The sequence below is a fragment of the Mobula hypostoma genome, chromosome 17 (genome assembly GCF_963921235.1).
Source record: "Mobula hypostoma chromosome 17, sMobHyp1.1, whole genome shotgun sequence".
In the NCBI taxonomy this organism is placed as follows: Eukaryota; Metazoa; Chordata; class Chondrichthyes; order Myliobatiformes; family Myliobatidae; genus Mobula; species Mobula hypostoma.
Window position 1 is genome coordinate 394,892 of NC_086113.1, and position 17,599 is coordinate 412,490.

Here is a 17,599-nt window from a genome sequence, read left to right on the forward strand (position 1 = left end):
GACCGTATTCAGGGATCCATCTTCGAATCTGGATGAGTATGCCACAGTTGTTACCGACTTCATTAAAACCTATGTAGATGAGTGTGTGCCTACAAAGACTTGCTATACGTTGCCAAAACAAAAGCTGTGGAAGAATCAGAAGGTGCATCGTCTACTGAAGGCTAGATCGCAGGTCTGGCGACCCAGTTCTGTACCAGAAAACCAGGTATGGGGCATTTTGAATGAGGTTGGAGATGACATTGGATGCACGACAACTCTGGCAGGGATTGCAAGACATTACTTCCTACAAAGCGAAACCCAATAGCATGAATGACAACGATGCTTCACTACTAGATGAACTCAACGCCTTCTATGCGCACTTTGAAAGAGAAAATATAACTGCAGCTGTGAAGATCCCTACTGTGATCCTGTGATCTCTGTTTCAGAGGCTGATGTTAGGCTGCCTTTAAAGCGGGTGAACCCTCGCAAGGCAGAAGGCCCTGATGGAGTACCTGGTAAGGCTCTGAAAACTTGTGCCAACCAACTGACAGGAGTATTCAAGAACACTCTCAACCTCTCACTGCTACGGGTGGAAGTTCCTACATCTGCAGTGATGAAATGCTTTGAGAGGTTGGTCATAATTAGACTGAACTCTCATCTCAGCGGAGACCTGGGCCCATTGCAGTTTGCCTCTTGCCACAATAGGTCAACGGCAGACGCAATCTCAGTGGCTTTTCACACGACCTTGGACCACCTGGAGAATACAAACACCTATGTCAGGATGCTGTTCATTGACTATAACTCAGCATTTAATACCATCATTCCCACAATCCTGATTGAGAAGTTACAGAACCTGGGTCTCTGTACCTCCCTCTGCAGTTAGGTCCTCCACTTCCTAACCGGAAGACCACAGTCTGTGCGGATTGGTGATAATATCTCTCCCTCGCTGTCAATCAACATTGGCGCACCTCAGGGGTGTATGCTTAGCCCACTGCTATACCCATGGCTATGTGGCTAGGCATAGCTCAAATACCATCTATATATTTGCTGATGATACAACCATTATTGGTAGAATCTCAGATGGAGATGAGAGAGCGTACAGGAACAAGATACACCAACTAGTTGGGTGTTGTGGCAGCAACAGCCTTGCACTCAATGTCAGTAAGGTGAAAGAGCTGATTGTAGACTGGGAAGGGCAAGATGAAGGAACACATACCAATCCTCATAGAGGGATCAGAAGTGGAGAGAGTGAGCAGTTTCAGGTTCCTGGGTGTTGAGATCTCTGAGGATCTAACCTGCTCCCAACATATCAATGCAGTTATAAAGAAGGCAAGACAGCAACTATACTTCATTGGGAGTTTGAAGAGATTTGGTATGTCAACAAAAACACTCAGAAACTTCTATAGATGTACCGTGGAGAGCATTCTGATAGGCTGCAACACTGTCTGGTATGGGGGGGTGGGGGGCACTGCACAGGACCAAAAGAAGCTGCTGAGGGCCGTAAATTTAGTCGGCTCCATCTTGTGTACTAGCCTACAAAGTACCCAGAACATCAAGGAACGGTGTCTCAAAGGCAGCGTCCATTATTAAGGACCCCCAGCACCCAGGGCATGCCCTTTTCTCACTGTTACCATCAGGGAGAATATACAGAAGCCTGAAGGCACACACTCAGCGATTCAGGAACAGCTTCTTCCCCTCTGCCACCAAATTCCGAAATGGACATTGAACCCATGAACACTACTTCACTTTTTTTTACTTCACCTTATTTCTGATTTTGCAAGATTTTTAATCTATTCAATATACATATAGTGTAATTGATTTCCTTATTTATTTATTTATTTTTCTTCTCTGTTGTGTATTGCATTGAACTGCTGCTGCTAAGTCAACAAATTTTACGACGTATGCCGGTAATGGGAAACATGATTCTGATTATATTCCATCTGCAAATTCTATGCCCATTCCTAATTTGTCTAAGTCCTTTTGCAGACACCCGATTTCCTCTACACTAACTGCCCCCCACGTATGTTTGTATCGGCCACATATTTGGCCACAAAGCCACCAATTCCTTCATCCAAATCATTGACATACAATGTGAAAAGAAGCAGTCCCAACGCAGGTCCCTGTAGCACACCACCAATCACCGGCAGCCGATCAGAAAAGGCCACTTTTATTCTGACTTTGCCTCCTGCCAGTAAGCCAATTTTCTATTAATGCCATGGGTTATATTATGGGTTTTTATCTTGTTGTGCAATCTTGTGGGGCATGTTGTCAAATGCCTTCTGAAAATCCAAATAAACAATATCCTTTGACTCTCAATTGACTCTTCTTTGTCTGTTGTGCCTGTGATTTCCTCAAAGAATTCCAACAGGTTCAGGCAGGATTTCCCCTTTAGAAAACCAAGCTGACTTTGGCCTATTTTATTATGTGCCTCCAAGTACCCTGAAACTGCATTCTTAATAATCGACTCCAACATCTTTCCAACCACTGAAGTCATGCTAACTGGTCTATAATGTCTTTACTTTTGTCTTTCTCCCTTCTTAAAGAGTGGATTGACATTTGTAATTTTTCAGTGCTCCAGTGATTCTTAGTGATTCCTAGTGATTATTGAAAGATCATTACTATGTCTCCACAATATCTTCAGCCACCTCTTTCAGAACCCTCAGGGTTTAGTGGGAGTCCATCTTGTCCAGTTGACTTATCTACCTTGAGGCTTTTCAGCTTCCCGAGCACCTTCTCTTTATTAGTAGCAATGACACTCGCTTCTGGCCCCTGACACTCTCACATTTCTGGCATTCTACTAGTGTCCTCCACAGTGAAGGTGAAACAAAATACTTAAGTTCCTCCACCATTTCTTTGTTCCCCATTGCTACCTCTTCAGCATCACTTTCACACAGTCTGATATCCACTGTTGTATCCCTTTTGCTCCTTGTATATCTGAAAAATCTTTTTGTATCCTTTTTTATATTATTGGCTGCCTTACTTTGATATTTCATCTCTATTCTCATTATGGCTCTTTTAGTTGTCTTCTGTTGGTTTTTAAGAGCTTCACAATCCTCTACATTCCCTCTAATTATTGCACATTCTGTTTTGTTTTTATGCTGACAGCATTGTGTCATCCTCCCTTCAGCATAGCAGTGTGATTGCTGAAGTGAAAGATGTGTTTTAGTGTACTTTTCACTGTCAAGCTTGTATCACATAGAATCCACAAGACTTGAGTTAGTTTATTTTTATAAAGAAAAATGAGGAAAATTATTTTGCTATAACCTTTATAAGTGTAATTGATTTATCTGTGCAGATCAATTAACTTAGGGCATACCTGTGACCTTTTAGTTCATAGATTTAGGCATTACCTATTGGTAATTGGGCAACCTTCCCTGTAATTTTGATCAAAAAAATGTTAACGCCTTTTGTATATCACTGTTGATAAAGTGGCACAGTAAAGGTGATGTTCTATAAATTGTACGTTGCTGGGAAGACTGTAAAGCCAACTGAGTTGTAGGTACTCTCAAAACTAGAATTGTATTCAAGGTAAGTTGTAAAGTTTCTTTAATCTGAAAAGTTAGATTTTCTCTGTATGTGTTCTCCCCAATTGTTATTTGGAGATCTGTGCTAATTTAATCTGGCATTGATGTTGAAACTATTTGAATTTCATACAACTTTATAAAGTGCTTGAAGAATATTGCAGTAGTGTGGTTTTCACGATGGTCAGACATAACAATATTCCACTTAGGGAGCAAAACTTTTGCTACTACTCTGCTGTGCTATCGAAATAGGAGCAGGAGTCGGCCATCTGGCCCGTCGAGCCTGCCCTGCCACTCAATAAGGTCATGGCTGATCTGCCCGTGGACTCACTTCCACCAACCTGCCTTTTCCCTATAACCCTTAATTCCCTACTATGCAAAAATCTATCCAACCTTGTCTTAAGTAGATTTACTGAGATAGCCTCCACTGTTTCATTGGGCAGAAAATTCCACAGATTCACCACTCTCTGAGCAAAGAAGTTCCTCCTCATCTCCCTCCTAAATCTACTTCCCCAAATCTTCAGGGTATGCCCCTTAGTTCTAGTCTCACCTACCAGTGGAAACAACTTGCCTGCCTCTATCTTATCTATCCCTTTCATAAGTCTTCTGAATTCCAGCGAGTACAGTCCCAGGTGACTCAATCTCTCCTCATAGTCTAACCCCCTCATCCCTGAAATCAACCTGCTGAACCTCCTCTGCTCTGTCTCCAAAGCCAGTATATCCTTGTTGAAAGCTGAAAAGTTACAGCAGGTTTCTGAAAGCTCCCAATTGTATGTTACAGATGAGTGACTGAAGCAGTATGGCTCAGTTGCAGAGAAAACATTCAATTGCATTGTGCTGGGACCAATGGGACCGATAGAACCATAGAACACTACAGCACAGAAAACAGGCCATTCGTCCCTTCTAGTCTGTACCGAAATATTATTCAGCTAGTCCCATTGACCTGCATCCAGTCCATAACCCTGCAGACCTCTCCCATCCATGTACCTATCCAATTTATTCTTAAAACTTAAGAGTGAGCCTGCATTTCCCACATCAGATGGCAGCTCATTCCGCACACCCACCACTCTCTGAGTGAAGAAGTTCCCCCTAAACCTTTCCCCTTTCACTCCAAAGCCATTTCCTCTCGTATTTATCTCTCCTAATCTAAGTGGAAAGAGCCTATTCACATTTACTCAGTGTCTACCCCTCATAATTTTGTAAACCTCCATCAAATCTCCCCTCATTCTTCTACACTCCAAGGAATAAAGTCCTAACCTGTTCAATCTTTCAATGTAACTAAACTCCTGAAGACCCGGCAACATCCTAGTAAATCTTCTCTGCACTCTTTCAATCATAATATGATAAGTTTTAACATAATATGATAAGTTTTAAACTACAATTTGAGAGAGAGAAGGGGAAATCGGAAGTGTCAGTATTGCATTTGAACAAAGGGGACTATGGTGCCATGAGGGAGGAGCTAGCCAAAGTTGACTGGAAAGATACCCCAGCAGGGATGACAGTGGAACAACAATGGCAGGTATTTCTGGGAATAATACAGAAGGTGTAGGATCAGCTCATTCCAAAGAGGAAGAAAGATTCTAAGGGGAGTAAGGGGCGACCGTGGCTGACAAGGGAAGTCAAGGACAGTATAAAAATAGAAGAGAAGAAGTGTAACATAGCAAAGATGAGCGGGAAGCCAGAGGATTGGGAAACTTTTACAGAGCAACAGAAGATAACTAAAAAGGCAATATGGGGAGAAAAGATGAGATACGAAGGCAAGCTAGCCAAGAATATAAAGGGGGATAGTAAAATCTTCTTTAGGTATGTGAAAAGGAAAAAAATTAGTAAAGACCAAAGTTGGGCCCTTGAAGACAGAAACGGGTGAATTTGTTATGGGGAACAAGGAAATGGCAGAGGAGTTGAACAGGTACTTTGGAACTGTCTTCACTAGGGAAGACACAAACAATCTCCCAGATGTAATAGTGGCCAGAGGACCTAGGGTAACGGAGAAACTGAAGGAAATTCGCATCAGGCACAAAATGGTGTTGGATAGACTGATAGATCTGAAGGCTGATAATTCCCCAGGGCCTGATGGTCTGCACCCCAGGGTACTTAAGGAGGTGACTCTAGAAATTGTGGACGCATTGGTAATTATTTTCCAATGTTCTATAGATTCAGGATCAGTTCCTGAGGACTGGAGGATAGCTAATGTTATCCCACTTTTTAAGAAAGGAGGGAGAGAGAAGACAGTGAATTATAGACCAATTAGCCTGACATCAGTGGTGGGGAAGATGCTGGAGTCAATTAGAAACGATGAAATAGCGGCATATTTGGATAGCAGTAACAGGATTGGTCCAAGTAAGCGTGGATTTACGAAGGGGAAATCATGCTTGACTAATCTTCTGGAATTTTTTGAGGATGTAACTATGAAAATGGACAAGGGAGAGCCAGTGGATGTAGTGTACCTGGACTTTCAGAAAGCCTTTGATAAGGTCCCACATAGGACTTTAGTGGGCAAAATTAGAGCACATGGTATTGGGGGTAGGGTACTGACATAGATCATATATTGGTTGGCAGACAGGAAGCGGAGTAGGGATTAATGGGTCCCTTTCAGAATGACAGGTGGTGACTAGTGGGGTACCGCAAGGCTTGGTGCTGGGACTGCAGCTATTTACAATATACATTAATGATTTAGATGAAGGGATTAAAAGTAACATTAGCAAATTTGCAGATGACACAAAGCTGGGTGGCAGTGTGAAATGTGCGGAGGATGTTGAGATAATGCAGGATGACTTGGACAGGTTGGGTGAGTGGGCAGATGCATGGCAGATGCAGTTTAATATGGATAAATGTGAGGTTATCCACTTTGGTGGCAAAAACAGGAAGACAGATTACTATTTGAATAGTGTCAAGTCAGGAAAAGGGGAAGTACAAGGAGATCAAGGTGTCCTTGTTCATTAGTCACTGAAAGTAAGCATGCTGGTACAGCAGGCAGTGAAGGAAGCTAATGACATGTTGGCCTTCATAACAAGGGGAGTTGAGTATAGGAGCAAAGAGGTCCTTCTGCAGTTGTACAGGGCCCTGGTGAGACCACACCTAGAATATTGTGTACAGTTTTGGTCTGCAAATTTGAGGAAGGACATTCTTGCTATTGAGGGAGTGCAGCATAGGTTCACGAGGTTAATTCCCAGGATGGCGTGACTGTCATATGTTGAAAGAACCATAGAAAAACTACAGCACAGAAACACGCCTTTTGACCCTTCTTGGCTGTGCCGAACCATTTTCTGCCTAGTCCCATTGACCTGCACACGGACCATATACCTCCATACACCTCCCCTCCATACACCTCCCCTCCATGTATCTCTCCAATTTATTCTTACGTTTGTAAATGTTAAAAAGAACCCGCATTTACCACCTCATCTGGCAGCTCATTCCACACTCCCACCACTCTCTGTGTGAAGAAGCCCCCCCAATGTTCCCTTTAAACTTTTCCCACCTCACCCTTAACCCATGTCCTCTGGTTTTTTTTCTCCCCTTGCCTCAGTGGAAAAAGCCTGCTTGCATTCACTATATATATATATATATACACACACATATACCTCTATCAAATCTCCCCTCATTCTTCTATGCTTCAGGGAATAAAGTCCTAACCTATTCAACCTTTCTCTGTAACTGAGTTTCTCAAGTCCCAGCAACATCCTTGTAAACCTTCTCTGCACCCTTTCAACCTTATTTATATCCTTCCTGTAATTTGGTGACCAAAACTGAACACAATACTCCAGATTCGGCCTCACCAATGCCTTGCACAACCTCATCATAACATTCCCGCTCTTATACTCAATACTTTGATTAATAAAGGCCAATGTACCAAAAGCTCTCTTTACGACCCTTTCTACCTGTGATGCCACATTTAGGGAATTTTGTATCTGTATTCCAAGATCCCTCTGTTCTACTGCACTCCTCAGTGCCTTACCATTAACCCTGTATGTTCTACCTTGGTTTGTCCTTCCAATGTGCAATACCTCACACTTGTCTGTATTAAACTCCATCTGCCATTTTTCAGCCCATTTTTCCAGCTGGTCCAAGTCCCTCTGTAGGCTCTGAAAACCTTCCTCCCTGTCTACTACACCTCCAATCTTTGTATCATCAGCAAACTTGCTGATCCAATTTACCACATTATCATCCAGATCATTGATATAGATGACAAATAACAATGGACCCAGCACTGACCCCTGTGGCACACCACTAGTCACAGGCCTCCACTCGGAGAAGCAATTCTCTACTACCGCTCTTTGGCTTCTTCCATTGAGCCAATGTCTAATCCAATTTACCACCTCTCCATGTATACCTAGCAACTGAATTTTCCTAACTAACCTCCCATGCGGGACCTTGTCAAAGGCCTTACTAAAGTCCATGCAGACGATATCCACTGCCTTCCCTTCATTCACTTTCCTGGTAACCTCCTCGAAAAACTCCAATAGATTGGTCAAACATGATCTACCACGCACAAAGCCATGTTGACTCTCCCTAGTAAGTCCCTGTCTATCCAAATGCTTGTAGATTCTGTCTCTTAGTACTCCCTTCAATAACTTACCTACTACCGACGTTAAATTTACCAGCCTATAATTTCCTAGATTACTTTTTGATCCTTTTTTAAACAACGGAACAACATGAGCCACTCTCCAATCCTCCGGCACTTCACCTGTAGACAGCGACATTTTAAATATTTCTGCCAGGGCCCCTGCAATTTCAACACTAGTCTCCTTCAAGGTCCAAGGGAACACCCTGTCAGGTCCCGGGGATTAATCCACTTCAATTTTCCTCAAGCCAGCAAGCATCTCCTCCTTTTCAACCTGTATAGTTTCCATGATCTCACTACTTGTTTCCCTCAACTCCATAGACATCATGCCAGTTTCCTTATTAAATACAGACGCAAAAAACCTATATAAAAGATCTCCCCCATTTCCTTTGGTTCCGCACATAGCCGACCACTCTGATCTTCAAGAGGACCAATTTTATCCCTTACAATCCTTTTGCTCTTAATATACCTGTAAAAACTCTTTGGATTATCCTTCACTTTGACTGCCAAGGCAACCTCATGTCTTCTTTTAGCCCTCCTGATTTCTTTCTTAAGTATTTTCTTGCACTTCTTATACTCCTCAAGCACCTTATTTACTCCCTGTTTCCTATACATGTCATACAACTCCCTCTTCTTCTTTATCAGAGTTGCAATATCCCTTGAGAACCAAGGTTCCTTATTCCTATTCACTTTGCCTTTAATCCTGACAGGATCATACAAACTCTGCACTCTCAAAATTTCTCCTTTGAAGGCTTCCCACCTACCGATCACATCTTTTGCCAGAGAACAACCTGTCCCAATCCACACTTTTTAGATCCTTTCTCATTTCTTCAAATTTGGCCTTCTTCCAGTTCAGAACCTGAACCCTAGGACCAGATCTATCCTTGTCCGTGATCAAGTTGAAACTAATGGTGTTATGATCACTGGAACCAAAGTGCTCTCCTACACAGACTTCCGTCACTTGTCCTAACTCATTTCCTAACAGGAGATCCAATATTGCATCCCCTCTAGTTGGTCCCTCTATATATTGATTTAGAAAACTTTCCTGAACACATTTTACAAACTCTAAACCATCTAGACCCCTAACAATATAGGAGTCCCAATCAATATATGGAAAATTAAAATCCCCTACCACCAGAACTTTGTTTCCTGCAGTTGCCTGCTATCTCTCTGCAGATTTGCTCTTCCATTTCTCGTTGACTATTGGGTGGTCTGTAGTACAATCCCACTAACGTGGCCATACCTTTCCTGTTTCGCAGCTCCACCCATAAGGACTCAGTAGACAAGCCCTCTAATCTGTCCCGCCTGAGCACTGCTGTAATATTTTCCCTAACAAGCAATGCTGCTCCTCCACCTTTCATTCCTCTGCCTCGATCACATCTGAAACATCGGAACCCTGGAATATTAAGCTGCCAGTCCTGCCCCTCCTGTAGCCAAGTTTCACTAATTGCTATAACGTCATAATTCCACGTGTCAATCCACGCCCTCAACTCATCCGCCTTCTCCGCAATACTCCTAGCATTGAAATATATACACCTCAGAAGATTTTTACCACCACTCACAACCTTTCTATTAGTGGATTTGCTTGAACTTTTAACATCATTTATTTTCACCCCAGCCACACTGTCAGCTCTGGCACTCTGGTTCCCATCCCCCTGCAAATCTAGTTTAAAGCCTCCCCAACAGCACTAACAAACCTCCCTGAAAGGATATTGGTCCCCCTGTAGTTCAAGTGTAATCCGTCTCTCTTGTACAGATCCCACCTGTCCCAGAAGAGGTCCCAATGATCCTGAAATCTGAAACCCTGCCCCCCTACAGCAGATCCTCAGCCACTTGTTCATAGAAAACATAGAAAATAGGTGCAGGAGTAGGCCATTTGGCCCTCCGAGCCTGCACCGCCATTTATTATGATCATGGCTGATCATCCAACTCAGAACCCTGCGCCAGCCTTCCCTCCATACCCTCTGATCCCCCTAGCCACAAGGGCCAAATCTAACTCCCTCTTAAATATAGCCAATGAACTGGCCTCAACTGTTTCCTGTGGTAGAGAATTCCACAGATTCACCACTCTCTGTGTGAAGAAGTTTTTCCTAATCTCAGTCCTAAAAGGCTTCGCCTTTATCCTCAAACTGTGACCCCTCGTTCTGGACTTCCCCAACATCGGGAACAATCTTCCTGCATCTAGCCTGTCCAATCCCTTTAGGATTTTATACGGTTCAATCAGATCCCCCCTCAATCTTCTAAATTCCAACGAGTACAAGCCTAGTTCATCCAGTCTTTCTTCATATGAAAGTCCTGCCATCCCAGGAATCAATCTGGTAAACCTCCAGAGCATCCTATTCTTACCCTCACTGGCACGTAGCACAGGTAGCAATCCTGAGATTACCACCCTTGAGGTCCTGCTTTTCAACTTCCTACCAAGCTCTCTATACTCAGTCTCCAGGATCTCCTCACTCTTCCTTGCTATGTCATGGGTACCGATGTGCACCACGACATCTGGCTGATCACCCTCCCACTTCAGAATGTCATGCAAGCGATCAGAGACATCCTTGACCCTGGCACCCGGGAGGCAACAAACCATCCTGGATTCTCTGTCACGACCACAGAACCTCCAATCTGCACCTCTAACTATCGAGTCCCCTATCACTACCGCTGTCCTCTTTTCCCCCTCCCTTCTGCACTGCAGAGCCAGACTCAGTGCCAGAGATCCGGCTACTGCAGCTTGTCCCGGATAAGTCATCCCCCCCAACAGTATCCAATGCGGTATACTTGTTGTTGAGGGGAATGGGCACAGGGGAACCCTGCTCTGCCTGCCCTTTCCTCTTCCCTCGCCTGACAGTGACCCAATTTCCTGTCCTCTGCTCCTTTGGCGTAACTACCTCCCTGTAGCTACTATCTATAATCTCCTCATTCTCCCCAATGATCCGCAGGTCATCCAGCTCCTGCTCCAGTTCCCTAACGCGGTTTGTTAGGAGCTGCAGCTGGATGCACTTCTTGCAGGTGTCGTTGTCAGGGACACCGGAGGGCTCCCTGACTTCCCACATCCTGCAAGAAGAACACTCCAACATCCTGCCTGGCATTCTCTCTACTCTAAACAATCTGAACAAAAAACTTACCGGAACCTACCCTGGCCTCTGCCTGTTCTTGCCAAAGCCGTCCCACTCTGACTTAGTCTACTCCGACGATGGCCGCCGTATTTGGTGGTCTGCTTTTAAACCTTGGCGTGCTATGTCACGTGCCTGCACAGTGCAGACCCTTCTCCACGAGCAGTGTTTTTAAAAAAAAATGACTTTTTCTACCCGATTTCTTCACTCCCTTCTCAGCTACTTGATTGGAGCGACTGGGCTTGTACACACTGGAATTTAGAAGGATGAGAGGGGATCTGATTGAAACTTGTAAGATTATTAAGGGATTGGACACGCTAGAGGCAGGAAACATGTTCCCGATGTGGGGGGAGTCCAGAACCAGAGGCCACAATTTGAGAATAAGGGATAGGCCATTTAGAACGGAGTTGAGGAAAAATTTTTTCACCCAGAGAGTCGTGGATCTGTGGAATGCTCTGCTTCAGAAGGCAGTGGAGGCCAATTCTCTGGATGCTTTCAAGAAAGAAGCTAGATAGAGCTCTTAATGATAGCGGAGTCAGGGGATATGGGGAGAAGGCAAGAATGGGGTACTGATTGTGGATGATCAGCCATGATCACAGTGAATGGTGGTGCTGGCTCGAAGGGCCGAAAGGCCTACTCCTGCACCTATTGTCTATTGTCTGTTTCCTTCCTGATATCCTTCCTATAGTTAGGTGACCAGGACTGTACACAATGCTCCAAATTTGGCCTGTCCAATGTCTTATACACCTCCCTATAACATCCCAACTCCTATACTCAATACTTTGATTTATGAATGCCAGGATGCCAAAAGCTTTCTTTACAACCCTGTCTACCTGTGACGCCACTTTCAGGAACTTATGTATCTGAACTCCCAGATCTCTTTGCTCCTCCGCACTCCTCAGTGCCCTACCATTTACTGTGTATGTCCTACCTTGATTTGTCCTTCCAAAATGCAACACCTCACACTTGTCTGCATTAAATTCCATCTCCCATTTTCTGGCCCATTTTTTCAGTTGGTCCAGATCCCTCTGCAGGCTTTGAAAACCTTCCTCGCTATCCACAACTCCTCCACTCTGTGTCATCAGCAACTTGCTGATCCAATTTACCACATTATTATCTAGATCATTGATATAGACAATGTGTCACATTCTGATGAACTAGTTGAAATGTTATTCTCGTAAAGGGTAACTTGATCTGGAACCTCTTGGTAAACATGCCACAGTAGAATAGGTTGCTAGGTCACAATAGTTACTAGATCACTACCCTTGGATCTAGTAGCGATGCAAATCTTTCTAATTATTGTTTTTTGGTGCAGGAAACTCTGCTTTGTATCTGTTTGAATGTTATGATACCCGAACAGAGAACTGGCATACCAAACCCAGTATGCTGACACCTCGATGCAGTCATGGTATGGTGGAAGCCAAAGGACTAATCTATGTGTGTGGCGGAAGTTTAGGCAACAATGTTTCTGGAAGAGTTTTAAGCTCCTGCGAAGTATACAATCCTGCAACAGAGTCGTAAGTGTTAATGACAGTAGTTTGGCTGTCCTATGTTATGGTTTGTAAATATATTTCATTATGTTTACCTACTAATTTAGTTTAAATCACAAACTTAAGTTTTGAAAGTGTAATATTTTTATTTGTCACGGTATTTAATAGCAATTAACATGGATTGAAATTCCTCCTGCCTCAGAATAGTAAGGTTAATTACATAGAACATAGAAATCTACAGCACATTACAGGCCCTTCGGCCCACAATGCTGTGCCAACCATGTAACCTACTTTAAAAACTGCCTAGAATTACCCTACTGCATAGCCCTCTATCTTTCTAAACTCCAAGTACCGATCTAAGAGACTCTTAAAAGACCCTATTGTATCCGCTTCCACCACTGTCACCGGCAGTGCACTCCACACACCCACCACTCACTAATTGCTGAACTCAAGCTCTCATACAAAATACATTCTGTAGCAGCATCGAATTTAGATGACATTCCAAAAGAAAGTTGGCATGTATAAAATTAAGCAACAAAGAATCTGGTAGAGGAACTCAGCAGACTCATTGCACCAGTATGAGGAAATAAATCGTTGATGTTTTGGGTCAAAACTCTGCATCAGGACTGAGAGTGAAGAGCCAAGATGGCCAGGATAGAGGAGAAATTCCTCCAGCGGATTATTACTACAGACACCAGCATTTGCAACTTCTGTACCTTCAGTGTATAAGATTGTATTAATGTCTTTTGAAGTATCTTTAGCAGAGAGTTTACAAGTAGAGTTAACTGAGAACTATATTATCATTAAGTTTTCCAGTTGTAGCTTCTAATAAACTTCTGAAAATAGAAAAGCAAACCTGGAAGTGAAAGCAGAAAACTAATGGAAGTTTGAAGGAAACAACGGTTGAAAAATAGGATTCTGCAGTATTGGTTTAGAAAAAACTACAGCAATGGGAATGGATGATATCTTAGAAGGTTCAGCAAAGGTTTTTTGAGCATTGGCCAGACAGTGGTTGAGATTGTTTGGTGAGAACAAATAGAATAAGGCAGGGGAAGGTGGAGTGAACAGTGTTAGAGTGGTTATTTGAGGCTTTAACTCTTCAAGGTTTCAGAGAGAGGAGGCTTGAGTGAGAGAAGGCAAAAACTCTGCTGGTGGATTTAACCCCCACTTTATTTATAAGAACATAAAGTTATTATCAAAAAGGGTAGCAAATATGGCACTCAGTGTTATATCTCAATGCATGAAGTATAAGAAATAAGGTGGATCATGTGGATCGTTTTGACAGATTATCAGGTATGATGTTGTGGCCATCACTAAATCGTGGCTGAAGGTTCATTGTAGTTGGAAGCTGAATGTATCGGAGGGATACGTAGGTATGCAGAGGGGTGGCGTGTCTCCTCCAGTAAAGAATGGCATCAAATTAGTAGAAAGTTGTGACATAGGATTGGAAGACGGTGAATCCTTGTGGGTTGAGTTAAGAAACTGCAAAGGTAAAAGGATCATGATGACAGTTATATACAGGCCTCCCAACAGTAGCTGGGATGTGGGCCACAGGTTACAACAGGAAATAGAACAGGCGAGTCAAAAGGTCAATGTTATTTAAGTCATGGGAGATTTTAGCATGCAGGTCAATTGGGAAAATCAGGTTGGTAGTGGATCCCAAAAGAGTGAGTTTGTTGAATGCCTAAGAGATAGGTTTTGAGAGCAGTTTGTCGTTGAGCCTACTCGGAGATCAGCTATACTGGATTGGGTGTTATGAAATGAACTGGAGGTGATTAGGGAGCTTAAGGTAAAAGAACCCTTAGGAAGCAGTGATCACAGTATGATTGTGTTCAACTTGAGATTTGATAGGGAGAAAGTAAAGTCTGATGTAGCAATACTTCAGTGGAGTAAGAGAAATTACAGTGGTGTGAGAGATGAGTTGGCCAAAGTAAATTGGAAGGAGATGCTGACAGGGGTGACAGCAGAGCAGCATTGGCATGTGTTTCTGAGAAAAATGAGGAAGGTGCAGGATAGATGTATTCCAAAAATGAAGAAATACTCAAATGGCAAAATAGTACAACAGTGGCTGACAAGGGTAGTCAAAGCTAATGTAAAAGCAAAAGAGAGGGCATACAACAAAGCAAAAGTAAGTGGGAAGGCAGAGAATTGGGAACCTTTTAAAACCCTACAGAGAACAACTAAAAGACTCATGAGGAGGGAAAAGATGAAAATAAAAGCAAGCTAGCAAACAATGTCAAAGTGGATAGCAAGGAGATGAGAGTGGATATAGAATTGTTAGAAAGTGAGGCAGGAGAAATAATAACAGGTGACAAAGAGAAGGCAGATGAACTAAATGAGTATTTTGCATCAGTGTTCACTGTAGAAGACATTAGCAGTGTGCCAGATGTTGAAGGGTGTGAGGGAAGAGAAGTGGGTGCAGTTACTATTACAAGGGAGAAGGTGCTCAAAAAGCTGAAAGACCTAAAGATGCATAAATCACCCAGACCAGATAAACTGCACCCTAGGGTTTGAAAAAGGTAGCGTTAGTGATTGTGGTGGCATGAGAAATGATCTTTCAAAAATCATTGGACTCTGGCATGGTGCCAGAGGACTGAAAAATTACACTCCACTCTTTAAGAAAGAAGAAGGCAGCAGAAAGGAAATTATAGGCCAGTTACCTGACCTCAGTGGTCGGGAAGACGTTGGAGTAAGTTGCTAAGGATGAGGTTACGGAGTGCTTGATGACACAGGACAAGATAGGACAAAGACAGCATGATTTCCTTAAAGGAAAATCTTGCCAGCCAAACCTGTTGGAATTCTTTGTAGAGATTATAAGTAGGATAGAGTGCAGTAGGATGCAGTGGATGTTGTATATTTGGACTTTCAGAAGGCCTTTGACAAGGTGCCACACATGAGGCTGCTTACCAAGTTAAGAGCCCATGGTATTACAGGAAAGTTACTGGCATAGTTAGGGCATTGGCTGATTGGTAGGAGGCAGCAAGTTAATGTTGTGGTGTCATACTAAGTCAATGGTACAAAGATCAAATTGCTTTGATTAAAGAAAAGTGACCAAGTATGGAGTGGACAATGGACAGCAAGAGACGTTTCCCCAGGGTGGAAATGGCCAATATGAAGGGCATACTTTAAAAATGATGGGAGGAAAGTACAGGAGGAAACACAGAGAGAGGTAGGTCCATGGAACATGCTGCCAGGGGCGGTGGTAAAGGCAGATGCATCTGGGATATTTAAGAAATTCTTATGTAGGCACATGGATGATAGAAAAATAGAGGGTTAAGTGAGAGGGAAGGGTTCAGTTGATCTCAGAGAAGGCACAACCTCATGGTCTGAAGGACCTGTACTGTGCTTCAATGTTCTAAGTGTGGTTAAATGTTAGAAAACACATAAAAGTTGCTGGTGAACGCAGCAGGCCAGGCAGCATCTCTCGGAAGAGGTGTAGTCAACGTTTCAGGCCGAGACCCTTCGTCAGGACGAACTGAAGGAAGAGTGGGTAAGGGATTTGAAAGTTGGAAGGGGAGGGGGAGATCCAAAATGATAGGAGAAGACCGGAGGGGGAGGAATGGAGCCAAGAGCTGGACAGGTGATAGGCAAAAGGGATACGAGAGGATCATGGGACAGGAGGTCTGGGAAGAAAGACGGGGGGGGGGGAACCCAGAGGATGGGCAAGGAGTATATTCAGAGGGACAGAGGGAGAAAAAGGAGAGTGAAAGAATGTGTGTATAAAAATAAGTAACAGATGGGGTACGAGAGGGAGGTGGGGCATTAGCGGAAGTTACAGAAGTCGATGTTCATGCCATCAGGTTGGAGGCTACCCAGACGGAATATAACGTGTTGTTCCTCCAACCTGAGTGTGACTTCATCTTTACAGTAGAGGAGGCCGTGGATAGACATGTCAGAATGGGAATGGAATGTGGAATTAAAATGTGTGGCCACTGGGAGATCCTGCTTTCTCTGGCGGACGGAGCGTAGGTGTTCAGCAAAGCGGTCTCCCAGTCTGCGTTGGGTCTCGCCAATATGTAAAGGGCCACATCAGGAGCACTGGACGCAGTATATCACCCCAGCCAACTCACAGGTGAAGTGTTGCCTCACCTGGAAGGACTGTTTGGGGCCCTGAATGGTGGTAAGGGAGGAAGTGTAAGGGCATGTGTAGCACTTGTTCCGCTTACACGGATAAGTGCCAGGAGGGAGATCAGTGGGAAGGGATGGGGGGGACGAATGGACAAGGGAGTTGCGTAGGGAGCGATCCCTGCGGAATGCAGAGAGAGGTGGGGAGGGAAAGATGTGCTTAGTGGTGGGATCCTGTTGGAGGTGGCGGAAGTTACGGAGAATAATATGTTGGACCCAGAGGCTGGTGGGGTGGTAGGTGAGGACCAGGGGAACCCTATTCCTAGTGGGGTGGCGGGAGAATGGAGTGAGAGCAGATGTACGTGAAATGGGGGAGATGTGTTTAAGAGCAGAGTTGATAGTGGAGGAAGGGAAGCCCCTTTCTTTAAAAAAGGAAGACATCTCCCTCGTCCTGGAATGAAAAGCCTCATCCTGAGAGCAGATGCGGCGGAGACGGAGGAATTGCGAGAAGGGGATGGCATTTTTACAAGAGACAGGGTGAGAAGAGGAATAGTCCAGATAGCTGTGAGAGTCAGTAGGCTTATAGTAGACATCAGTGGATAAGCTGTCTCCAGAGACAGACAGAAAGATCTAGGAAGGGGAGGGAGGTGTCGGAAATGGACCAGGTAAACTTGAGGGCAGGGTGAAAGTTGGAGGCAAAGTTAATAAAGTCAACGAGCTCTGCATGCGTGCAGGAAGCAGCGCCAATGCAGTCATCGATGTAGTGAAGGAAAAGTGGGGGACAGATAGCAGAATAGGCACGGAACATAGATTGTTCCACAAAGCCAACAAAAAGGCAGGCATAGCTGGGACCCATACGGGTGCCCATAGCTACACCTT

At 43.9% G+C, this 17,599-nt stretch overlaps 1 protein-coding gene across 1 annotated transcript in view; it reads left to right on the plus strand.

The window, feature by feature from the left end:
- The window catches only part of klhl7 (kelch-like family member 7), a 72,706-nt gene that overhangs the window by 41,361 nt on the left and 13,746 nt on the right, over nt 1-17,599 (plus strand). The window contains exon 9 of the mRNA XM_063069407.1: nt 12,481-12,682. Coding sequence (XP_062925477.1) covers nt 12,481-12,682 — 202 coding nt within the window. The remainder of the gene's footprint in view (nt 1-12,480; nt 12,683-17,599) is intronic.